The sequence below is a fragment of the Mauremys reevesii genome, linkage group 5, assembly GCF_016161935.1.
Source record: "Mauremys reevesii isolate NIE-2019 linkage group 5, ASM1616193v1, whole genome shotgun sequence".
In the NCBI taxonomy this organism is placed as follows: Eukaryota; Metazoa; Chordata; order Testudines; family Geoemydidae; genus Mauremys; species Mauremys reevesii.
This window is the reverse complement of record NC_052627.1, coordinates 32,599,796-32,611,260: the sequence shown is the minus strand read 5'-3', so window position 1 is coordinate 32,611,260 and position 11,465 is coordinate 32,599,796. Positions and strand designations below refer to the sequence as shown.

The 11,465-nt window shown below is 42.5% G+C and overlaps 1 protein-coding gene across 1 annotated transcript in view; it reads left to right on the top strand.

The window, feature by feature from the left end:
- Positions 1–9,896, top strand: part of ARHGEF38 (Rho guanine nucleotide exchange factor 38) — a 49,182-nt gene extending 39,286 nt beyond the window's left edge. Inside the window, exons 12-14 of the mRNA XM_039540196.1 lie at positions 1,016–1,214; positions 1,380–1,636; positions 9,191–9,896. Coding sequence (XP_039396130.1) covers positions 1,016–1,214; positions 1,380–1,636; positions 9,191–9,376 — 642 coding nt within the window. The 3' untranslated portion in view covers positions 9,377–9,896. The remainder of the gene's footprint in view (positions 1–1,015; positions 1,215–1,379; positions 1,637–9,190) is intronic.
- Positions 9,897–11,465: the final 1,569 nt, after the last annotated feature.

Genomic DNA, 11,465 nt, shown 5'->3' with positions numbered 1-11,465 from the left:
GTTAGGTAATACCTCTTTTTGGACCAACTTCAGTTGGTGAAAGAGATAAGCTTTTGAGCTTACACAGAGTTCTTCAGGTCTGTGATCGCTTTGTGAAAGTGTTCTCCCACAGGCTTTTGTCTTTTAATAATTTTTCAGTGTGTTCATTTGAGAGAACAGTTATTGTCTCATTTCACTATGCTCTTGAGTGAACTCACACAGAAAAATGATAAAAGACAAAAACAGTGGGCGAACACTTTTCACACAGTGATCACTCTGTATCTGACCTCTCTGTCTTCATTCTCAAAGGAAACCCGCACAACACCTTCCAAAGATGAGCCTGGGAGCTTAAATTAATAAATCTGCGAGATACTAAAAATTATGGACAGAATAAAGACCTTGGATTTATGGTTTACAATCTATAACCCACTTAACCCCCCAGCCACCTTTTATTTCTTTTCCTCCTATGACTTGGAGAGGTGTTAATGGGTCACTTCACCTTGAATGGTCACTTGAAATATATGTTAACTACTTATACAATCTGTTCCACCTTGTGTTTAGCTGTGACACTTTGAGTACATTTCCCAGACCCGAAGAATAGCTCTGTGTAAGCTCAAAGTTTGTCTCCCTCACCTACAGAAGTTGGTCCAATAAAAGATAGTACCATACTCACCTTGTTTCTCTAATATTCTGGGACCAACACAGCTACAACAACACCGCATAAACCAAATACCTGACAGTTCACATCCAGTAAGTTTTTTTTTTATCCTTCAGTGACTATAGTTTCAGCCATTAGTGCAACAGGTGAACACACACACCTACTGTGCACACAAAACTCACAGGTTTGAGGGCACAGTTTAGGAAATTATACTCCTAACTGTCCAATGGGCACGTAATTGCATGCTTTGCCTGTTCAAATGTAGATTGCTGCAATCAGACTGGTGTGCATTAGTTTAGTTTGTACACAGCTGTTAATCCAGAAGTCTTAAAATACATTGCTCCCAATTAATGTTGTCTCTTTTTTTCCCGTTTTTAGCCTGAATCTCCACGTCAGACAGAGAGCCAGAGATATAAGCTACTGTCTACATACAGCACAGAATCACTATATCAAGCTAAGCGCAAATGCAATGCCACACAGGAATTTGATATTGATTTATATGAAGGTGAGCTGGTGGCTGTTGTTGAGCAAAAGGATCCCTTTGGAAGTACAAGCAGGTGGCGTGTTGACACAGGAAGTAAGTCCTTTGCACAAACATCCCAATAACAGCTTTCCTTTTGGCTATTGATTTTCTTTTCAGTCTGGGCCCATCTGTTTACCTCTATCAGATCAACAGTTTGTAAAAAACAGGTGACTGAAACATATTTGAAATATTTTTTTTTCTTTTTAATCTGATATCTAGTTCATAAAGGGTATGTGTATTCCTCCTTCCTGAAGCCCTACAATCCAGCCAAGGTGCAGAAGGATGTAGCAGAAACCAGTTTCTGTGATGACGATTTCGATAATATCAGCCTTTTTGTCTCTTCACGGCCTACCAATGATAGCAGTGCAAGAAATCTAGGACATAAGAGGAGTGACAGCAGCTCATCTAATAATAGCCTATGTGAAAAACCTGCAATTAATGGGACAGAGACTGATCACGATGTGGATGATCAACATGTAAGCATAATACATGCAGCATATCTATCTATATCTGTTTTTCCTATTCCAAATATAAAAGTTGTGCACTACTGCTTACAATTTAAAGGGGAAACCTTCGTTTATAAAAGGACTGTTCTAATCTATTAGGATGCCGTAGGATTTCACACAACATTCTTACCTAGGGTGACCAGACGTCCCGATTTTATCGGGACTGTCCCGATATTTGCTTGTTTGTCCCGCATCCCGACCAATGTTAGGTCGGGACACTGGACAAACAAGCAAAGGCTCCGGAGCCCAGAAGGGCTCGCGCCCTCCCCTGCCCTGATTCTGCCCCTTCCTTCCCCCATTGGCTCCCTCCCCAAATCCCCGCCTCTTGCCAAGCATGCCATGCCCAGGAGACGCAGGGGAGTGCGGGGCCAGGGTGAGTGTGAGTCTGGCCTGGCCCCGAGCAGGTACCTGAAGGGAGAGTAGGGGGGCGGCCCGCGGGGCCAGGCGGCGGCTGTTCTCCCCACCTGGGCAGCAGGACTCGGGAGCAGCCGCTGCTGCAGCTCCCACTGCCGCGGGGGGAGGAAAGCGGCCAAGCACATGGCGCTCAGCGGCTGCGGCTTTGGCGCCCGGGCCAGAACCCCCCGAGCCTGGGCCTGCTGCAGGGACCCAGCAGCGCGCACGCTGCGCCCAGCCCCTGGCCAGTCGTGTCTGGGCTGGCTGCCCGGCTGGTGCAATCCCGCAGCGGAGGCATCGGCAGCCCAGCCCCATTCGTTCTCCTGCGGGACCCAAGCGGGATGGGGGGGCTGGGGCCTGCTGCCCCCACTCCGGGGCCGCCCGCGGGATTGCACCAGCTGGGCAGCCAGCCCAGACGCGACTGGCCAGGAGCTGGGTGCGTGCTGGGTCCCCGCAGCAGGCCCGGGCTCGGGGGGTTAATGGGTGCTAGAGCCGCAGCTGCCGAGCTTGGCCAGTGGCCGCTTCCTCCCCCCGCGGCAGTGGGAGCTGCAGCAGCGGCTGCTCCCGAGTTCTGCTGCCCAGGTGGGTAGAACAACCGCCGCCTGGCCCTGCAGGCCGCCCCCTACTCTCCCTCCAGGTACCGCGCCCGAGTCCTGCCTGCTTGGGGCCAGGCCAGGCTCACACTCACCCCAGCCCCGCGCTCCCCTGAGTCTCCCGGGCCTCCCTCCAGCGCTTGCGGAGGGAGGAGGAATCGGGGGTGGGGGATTTTTTTTTTTTTTTTGCTCTGCCCCATTTTTTTCCCCCCTGTCCCTGTCCCCCCCCCCCCCCCCCATGTCCCGATATTTGACCTGGGTGATCTGGTCACCCTACTGCAATGTGTGCCTTATAGAACATCTGGTGGTTGAGAGAACTGAAGTGCTCAAGTTAGAAGCTTCTAGATTTAAATGCCTGGGCTGGGACCTACCCTAGCTCAGTCTTATTTATTTAGTCTGGTTCTTTTTCAGCAGTGACTTAAAGGGCTGAGTTTGGTTTTTCTGGGGATGTACTATGTGCCCCCTTGTGGCCACAGGTGGCCTTGCAGGCACTTTGCTCCTGTTAGTCCCCCACTTGTGGACCCCTTAAAAGAACTACACATAGTCTCTGTTGTGGCTCATAGCATCCCACACCTAAGGCTAGTTTAATAACAGAAAATGTTCAAGCAATCCTTAGAGTTCCCAAAATAAAGTCCATAACAACGACATAAAAATTCATACTCAGCCATGGGTTTTCTGCCATACCTATAGCTCTTCCTCTTTCCCAATCTGCACTACCCAAAGCCACCAGTCTCAGCCTTTCGGGCTGGAGCTCAGCCCTCTAACCCTGGCTTCCTTCTTTTTCACTGTCTCCTTTGTTGTTTTTGGCGCAGCACCCTCATTACCTGAGGCTATGGCCACCACTTTTTTCATTCATTATAGACCATGTTATATATATTTTTAAATCTATTCTCTCTCTCTAGTTTCCCTAAGGAAACGCAGCAAGGCCTTTTTTGCACTATTCCATTTCCCTGACATTCTCACTAGTTCCTTTAGGGAAAAAATCTTTGATTCCAAGCCGACTCAATTTTTCATAAAGAAACTTTCTTTCCATAGAATGTTGCCAACAGTGCCAGAGAACATGATCAACAGTTTTTTTGGTTTTGCACACTTTACACAGTCTATCTTTATGTCTTTTTAATAAGTTTAACTAACCATTTAAGGCACAATGACCTGTTAACACTTTAAAAATTACTACTTCATTTTTTCCACCATGATTGTGGGGTATAGTATTATCTTTGATTTTTTAGCATACATCATAGAACTTTCATCCTTTTGTTTCCTTAATCCATAGTTCTTGCCACTCTCCTTTGCAACCTTCTTCATGACCACATTTTTGAATTCTTGTCTATTTAAGGTTATCTTAATATGTACCTCCTCATTTTTTAGAGCATGTTTTGCTGTTCTGTCAGCCATCTCATTTCTAGATATTCTACTATGTACTGGAATCCATGCTATTGTCAAGGACGGTGGGTGGAGCCCCCCTTTGGGGAGCCTAGCCCCCAGGTCTGGCCCTTCTGCCCATGGCCAGAGCCCCAAACTTCCTTCCCCCCTGCCCGGAGAAGCCCTGAGCACCCCTCCCCCTCGGAGGAGCCCTGAGCTGGCCGCAGCGCAGCCTGGATTGTCCCCCTCCCCTCGGCTGGAGGAGCCCCGGGTTGGCTGCAGCCCTAAGGCCCCCCACAGTCCTGAGCTCCAGGCTGGCCGAAGCCCCAGGAGCCCTCCTCCCCTGCCAAGAGGAGCCCCGGGCTGGCCAAAGCCATGCTGTGCTTTCCCTCCCCGGACCCAACTCACCCAGCAGAAAAGTGTCTGTTAGAAGCTATTTTTGATATGCCCCATGCAGGTTCCAGGGTGGCTGAGGAGGGGTATGTGCCTCCTCAGGCAGCCCGGAACCTGAATGGGGCATAATAAAACAAAAACGTTGCCGCCAAACCCTGCAGCCAGGGATCTGGCCTATTATACCCGCCGCCTATGGCTATTGTTCTAGAGATATCTGCTTGCATTATATCCATAGTTAGGAACACTATTTCATTTATTATGGCATTTTGACTTTCTGAAGTACCTGTTCTGATTGTCATTATGACTGACAAGGAATCAGATAAAATTACAGCTGCAGCCCATTACACATCTTTTATCTCTGTACATCGTCAATACATTCTTATTCGTACCCCATTTGTTTCCAGCTACATTTTAAAGTAAGTTCATCCTACTTTACACTTTTGTATGTTATTTATGTGACCATTCCAAGTTAATTTATTATCAAATATTGCTCCAAGGAAATAAACTTTTGAACTACTGACTTTTTCACCATTCTTCCCTAATTTTCTTCCTTGTTAAAAGTATTCTCTTGGTTTTTGCAAGCGACCATTTAAATCCCCAATTATTTCCCCTCTTGGAAATTCTCTGGAGTGCTTCATTTGTCTTTTCCATGGCTACTCTGTCTTTTATGTTTAGTCCATATAGCACAGTCATCTGTGAAAAAGGAAATACCTATTCTCATCTGCATACTTTCCGAGAGGTCATTTATCATAATGGAACACAAAGTAGGGCTGATAACTCTCCCTTGTGGAGTTCCACTTGTAAACCTGTCCGGTTTTGATAAAGCTGTTCCCACTTTGACGTGTATTGTTCTATCACTTAAAAAAAAGTCCCTTATCCACCAAACATTCTCCCTTTTATTTCAATTTTGGCTACTTTATATAGGAGGCCTTCCCTTCCCTCCATAACATGTAATCTGCTTTTCCACTGTCCAGGCAGATTATCATCTAGTTGTTAGTCCTTATATTTTTTTGTACCTCCATTTCTAGTCTCAACTGTGCATCTTCCTTTCCTAAAACCATGTGGAACTTCATTTTTCTCCGAGCATTTCACTATCTTACATTTATCATTTTTTCCCTTATTTTCCTCATACATGATGTGAGGGCAATAGGCCTATAAGCATCTGGTCTTGTATGTACCTTGCCTGGTTTACTAACATCAAAGCAAAGCTTGTTTCTATTCTATTGGCAGCACTCCTTTTCCCATATATCATTATATTAACTGCAATAGAATCTTTCGACTCCCTTCTGACCTGTGTTGAAGCATTTCATTACTTATGGTATATATTATCTTTACCTGGAGCTGTATTTTTCCTTTTCCTAATGGCTACAATAAGCTCTTGCATACTTAAATTTTTTATGCATCATTGGTATATTCTCTCCAGCCATTTAATAGTTCACAGATATCCTCAATAACCTTTTTTTTTCTTTTTTCATGAAACTCATTGTTTTGAATTAGATCAGTACTGACCTTTTGGAATTCTTTTGCTAAAATGTTTGCTTTTCCTAAATTGGAGATCTCCATGTCATTGTTTACAATAAGAACAGCTATACATTTACTTTTACTTTGAATTCCATTCATTCTGTGAGTTTGCTTATATTTTTGAAAGATTTGAATCTTTGTCAATTTCCCACAGAAATTTCTCCAACTTTATTTTGTAATTGTTTTTTTTGATAATCCTTTGTGCCACCACGTTACAACTTTTATAATTCATTAAGTCTGTACTATTAATTGTGTGTTTTGCTTGCTTGTATGCCTTATTTTTTTCCCTTGATTGCTAATTTGCAATCCTCATTCCATCAGGGAACTGGATGTCTACCCTGGGGGCAATTTGATGTTTTTTAGATGGCCAGATCAGCTGCTGCTGTAATTCTTTTTATTATATCATCATAGAATTCTCCTAGGTTACTACTTGTATACTTACTGCAAAAATATTCATCGCATTAATTTTGAAAAGGTTCCAGTCAACTTTTTGAAAATTCCAGCTAGGAACTCTTTTTGTGTTTTTGACATTTCCTCAACCTTGGTACTCAATATGCATAGGGAAGTGATAACTTCCCATTTTGTCTTCTTTATAAAATTCCCTGCTGCATTTACTAGCTATGCTATTTGTTGTAGTTCCTGGATCCAAAACAGAAACGGAGCTATTCACTGAATTAAATCTAGAAGGTGCTCCTGCATTCATTAGCAGCAGGTTATGTATATCAATAAATTGTTCTAAGCATGGTTTTCTTACTTTCCCATATATCATTATGACTGTTATAATTGCCACAAATTGTGAGTAGGTTTTTTACATTAATAACTAATTTTTCTAGTTCTAAAATAACTAATTTTTACATGGATTATAAACAAAAATCTGTTTTTGTTCTGCATGGGAATCTCAGTAGCACTATATTAAAAGCTTAGTTTCTGCACACCCTTTTGACATTGCTAAGTCTTTTATGAATATATAGACCCCTCATCCCTTCCTCTGGTAGCCACTTGATTCCTCTAGAGTATATCATATCCTGGTAGATTGAACACAAGTTTACTTATTAGCTATGTTTCTTGCACACATATCACATCAGCCTTTTTTCCCATTTCAAAGATGGCTTTCTTAAATTCCTCTCCATACATTATTAAACTATGAGGATTCCAGCTAAGGATCATTAAAACCTTTAATAAGCTGTATTATTTCCTTCATTTAAAATTCGGTGAATGCGGTCTATCGAGAGATTGTCTATTTTTAGATATTTTCTGCTGCTTTTGCTATGATTTTAATCCTTTCATTTTTTCTCCACGTCTGCAAGGTGCAGTTAATTACTTCTTAATGAATGTTATAAACGTCTCTTTATCCACAAGCAATATATCATCATCTCCCATTCCTCTCATATTCTCCTCCCTGCCCAATATAGTTTTCTTTTTCTATTTTCTGCAGTGGCTACCTTTTGGTAGCCTCAACATATAATACTTTTTGAATAATTTTTATTGTTTGTATTTCCCTAGCTCATTCTGATACTGTACGTCCTTTATATGCAGCACTGTGCAACTAGGTTCTGTTTCCACCTCATTGTTCCCTTACAAATGGCTGGTGCACGCCCAAACCTCTACCCTCTAACCATCATAGTGCTTCACAAGGGTGGATGAGGGGAAATATAGACCAATAGATACCACAGTTGGATCCTAGCCAGAATCATCCCTCCATTAAGCATGCCAGGTGGTATAAGACTCATGCCCATATCTGCGGGGTTGCTATGCAAGAACCTTACCTACTGCACCACCAAGTCAGATGAGGGAACTGCAGATAACATCTCATTGCCAGAGGCTACACTCACTGACTCAGCTGGGTCAGGTGACTGGCAGCAGACTTTTGCTTGGACACCACCAGGCATAAAGCTTCCTGCTCCTGTCCCACTCCCTAGCTGAGCAACTAGTTGCTGAGCTTGCTGCTGAACAGACTCCTGAGTCTAAGTTCCTGCTGCTGGTGCCTCACCCTAGTTCCAGTGAGTGACTCCAACTTGACCCTTGGTGTCACTTTTCACGCCAATTCTGGCTTAACTCTTGGCATGGCTATTGATTCTGACCCTAGCATTGACCATCTTGGCATGGCTCCTGACTCTGGCTTTGATCTATGGTATGACTTCTGAATTGACCCTGATGCTGCCCCTTGGCTCTGACCATTAGGTCAGGCTGCCCCATTATGACTGACAAAGTGTTATGTGCACAGCTGTAAGTGGCTGGTTTTCTCCCTCTCCCACTAAATAGTCATTTAACAAACAATACTTTCATTGCCTATTGTCTTTTTTATATCATCCTCAGACAATCCTAGTGGCACTCCATACGTCACCCTCTTGCTTCAGTCAGGAATTTAGCCAGTTGATGAGTAACCTTCATTTCCCCTTAGGTTACATTTTAAAGAAGTTTTTCACCTTGCTCCTTATGTGTACATTTTATCAATAGATCTCCACTCTTTATTCTTTTAGCTTTTGTACATCACCAACACTTTGTTTTATCCATTCTGCCATTTTTGTTGGGTTAACATCTCTTATTTTCACATCTTCTGTCATTGATTTGACAGTTATGAAATGTTGACTTTTATCCTGTTTTTCATTTAATTACTTCTTTAAATCCTGATATATCGAGTCTTTCCCCCCCTTTCCCCTGATCTAAGACCATTCCTCATGCCCCTACTTCTTCTCCTTCATAGTTCAAGGCAACTTTCTCTCTCCTCACATCCTCCATTGTCAGTTTCGATGTTCAACCTCATTACAACTGGGGGCTAGCCGAAGCAGCTTTAGCTCATCTTTGTTCTGATGGAGAAGGTAGCCTATAGTCTGTCTCCTCACCAGAAAATTCCTCCTGATAGACTGAAAGAGAGGGGAGCCCTAACCCACACTACAGGGCTCCTGACAGCAGGCCCTTAAAGGAACAGTGTCCTGGGATTTTCTCCCATCCAACTCCTTATTCCCTGGACCACTTCCCTTCTTCTGCTACCAGGCCATTTTCTGGGCCTTTGTTCATTCCAACTCCCTGGAATGGGGTCTTCTGACCCCCTTTAATCTTAAAAGGCCAGAATACCCTGTTACAGGGGATTTCGTTGGGTCTTTTTGTTGAAATTATCAATTTTATTTTGTATTAATTGCCTTTTTTATATAAAATGTATCCCTTCTGAGTACATTTTATATATTAAGATAAATTAATGGGACATAATATAGTTAAATTTTATCAGTTCAGGTTTCATTTCTGCCGGTTGTTTCTTTTTCAGACTTTCTATGCTGTTTATGCATTTCAAGCAAGAAGCCATCAGGAACTCAGTCTTCAGGAGTACCAGCGGGTTCGGATACTCCAGTTTTCTGACCTGAGCGGCAATAAAGAATGGTGGTTAGCAGAAGCCAAAGGACATAAAGGATATGTACCTGCTAATTACCTTGGGAAGATGACATATGCATAGGAACAGAAAGGATTGTTGGGACTAGTTTCTCTGAAATAGAGACTCATAGTCAGAATAATAATCTGTTATAATTTACAGCAAGCAGAGTGAACGCACAAGTGATTTATAACCCAGTTATAATATCTGGAGAGGTACATAGGCTACACTGAGAACTCCTACACGCTAAAAGCCATTGCTTTGTCAAGACCTGAGGAAGAGGAAGTGTTTAACAAGATTCTCTCTGATGAATGTCCTGGAGAGCTTGCTATTTCTTTACTCATTCATTCACTCTCTTAGTACTATACTTCATATGTCAGGAGTTAACACACAAATACAAAGCACAGCTAAACTTATAACTTTCTATGGGTACCTCTCCAACATATTTAGCAAATAATATGTGAACCCAAGAGAATTAACCTTGGAAAAGGATAAATTGTGTCATCAGAATTGCCGTAGACACTGTTGTTCAGAATGAGATAACTATTCCATCCCAACTCCCTATTAATGCTCAGAACATTACTTTTGGGCTGTGAACACTTACAGGAAGTCCATCGAGCCATTTATTAATTATTAGAGATGAAAAAAGTTGTCTTTTAAGAACATTGTCCTTTTTGGTACTTGATCACTCAAAAAGAGCTGTTTTAAAACTTAAAACCTGGCAAGTACCTAACCTTCACTCAGAGAAGTGCACTTTGCCAAATTTGCAATAAAAAAGGTGGTTGAGAAATAAGCAAGTTATCTTTTGACAACGACATATATAGCATGCACAATGTGTAATTTTTCATAACTTAAATCTGCACCATATAGCTCTAGATACATGCCCCACTAATATGTTTATATTTGGAGACCTGCACATTGACAAATCCTGATTTTTTGCAGTTATTAGACTTTAAAATAAAATCAAGTGGTGCCTTTATTTGAATGCCTTATTGCAGTGGTTTTCAATCTGAGGTCTGTGGCCCCCTAGAGGTCCCCAGACTATGTCTAAGGGGTCTGCGAAAAGTGACTATGAAAATAAAGTTTTAGATCCCAGAAAAGGCATCCCAGTTTTTCTGAACAATCAAAAGTATGTGAATACTCCCACCTACAGGTCAAAACCTGGAAGTGTTGTCGCTACCATAGAAGCCCACAGTTTAGCGCCCTTTCTCACATTGCATCAAATACCATGCTGAGCACATGCAACATTTATAGTTGAATTCTGTTCAGCCAGTTTTCAGTCTAAGACATCTATGGTAGGGTCCATGGACCACAGGTTGAATTTTCAGAGGGGTCCACACGTCCATTTGAAATTTTTTAGTGGACCACAAATAAAAACAGGTTGAAAACTACTGCTTTATTGCTTATGTGAGCCCTTTGGGGGTGCATGTCTAGTCACTGAGATAAGAATGCCTTGAGGAAGTGCATCTAGGTGCCAGGCCTCATGGTGTGGCACAGTATCTCCTTCAGATGCTTCTTTTACTCTTGGAGTATATGATCATTAGATTGGACAGTGGAAAAAAACTAAATGTATTTGACTGTGCAATCATTAGATTTTTCTAGTGTTTGCAGGATTAGGGACCAACCTTTGTTATCACTAAAGTAGCTTTAAATACCCTGATATCATCAGTGGACACAAATACAAAATTATGAGGAAAGATGTGATCACTGCAATACTGCTCTTATAGGTTCCTATCCATTACACAGTGGAAAGACTCCTATGGACTACAGTAGTCATCAGATAAGACCTGCAACCCACCTCTGACCTGAAATGGTGACCTACTAACATATAAGCCCTTGTCAGGTATTTTCTGTCCTACAACATCATTGATGACTGACTGTGATAGTGACAATACAATGAAAATTGTAATCAGACTGAATGGTCAACAATACACAAGCCACGACTGCATGTTTCCTGCTCCCCTAGCCCAAATGTAGCATTTAAAGATAAAATGAATGAAACCATTTAATAGGATTCAGAAAAAAAGGAGACTACCAGCAAAGAAAGGGTGAGAGAGGGCAGATTTGCTCATGAAGTGCAAAGAGGTCTGTTAAAAGAAAAATCTAGCTTTAATTTTTCCAAGAAAGGGAGAGACACTTGTTGAACTCGCAAAAGAGGAGAGGTGTGGCAGGT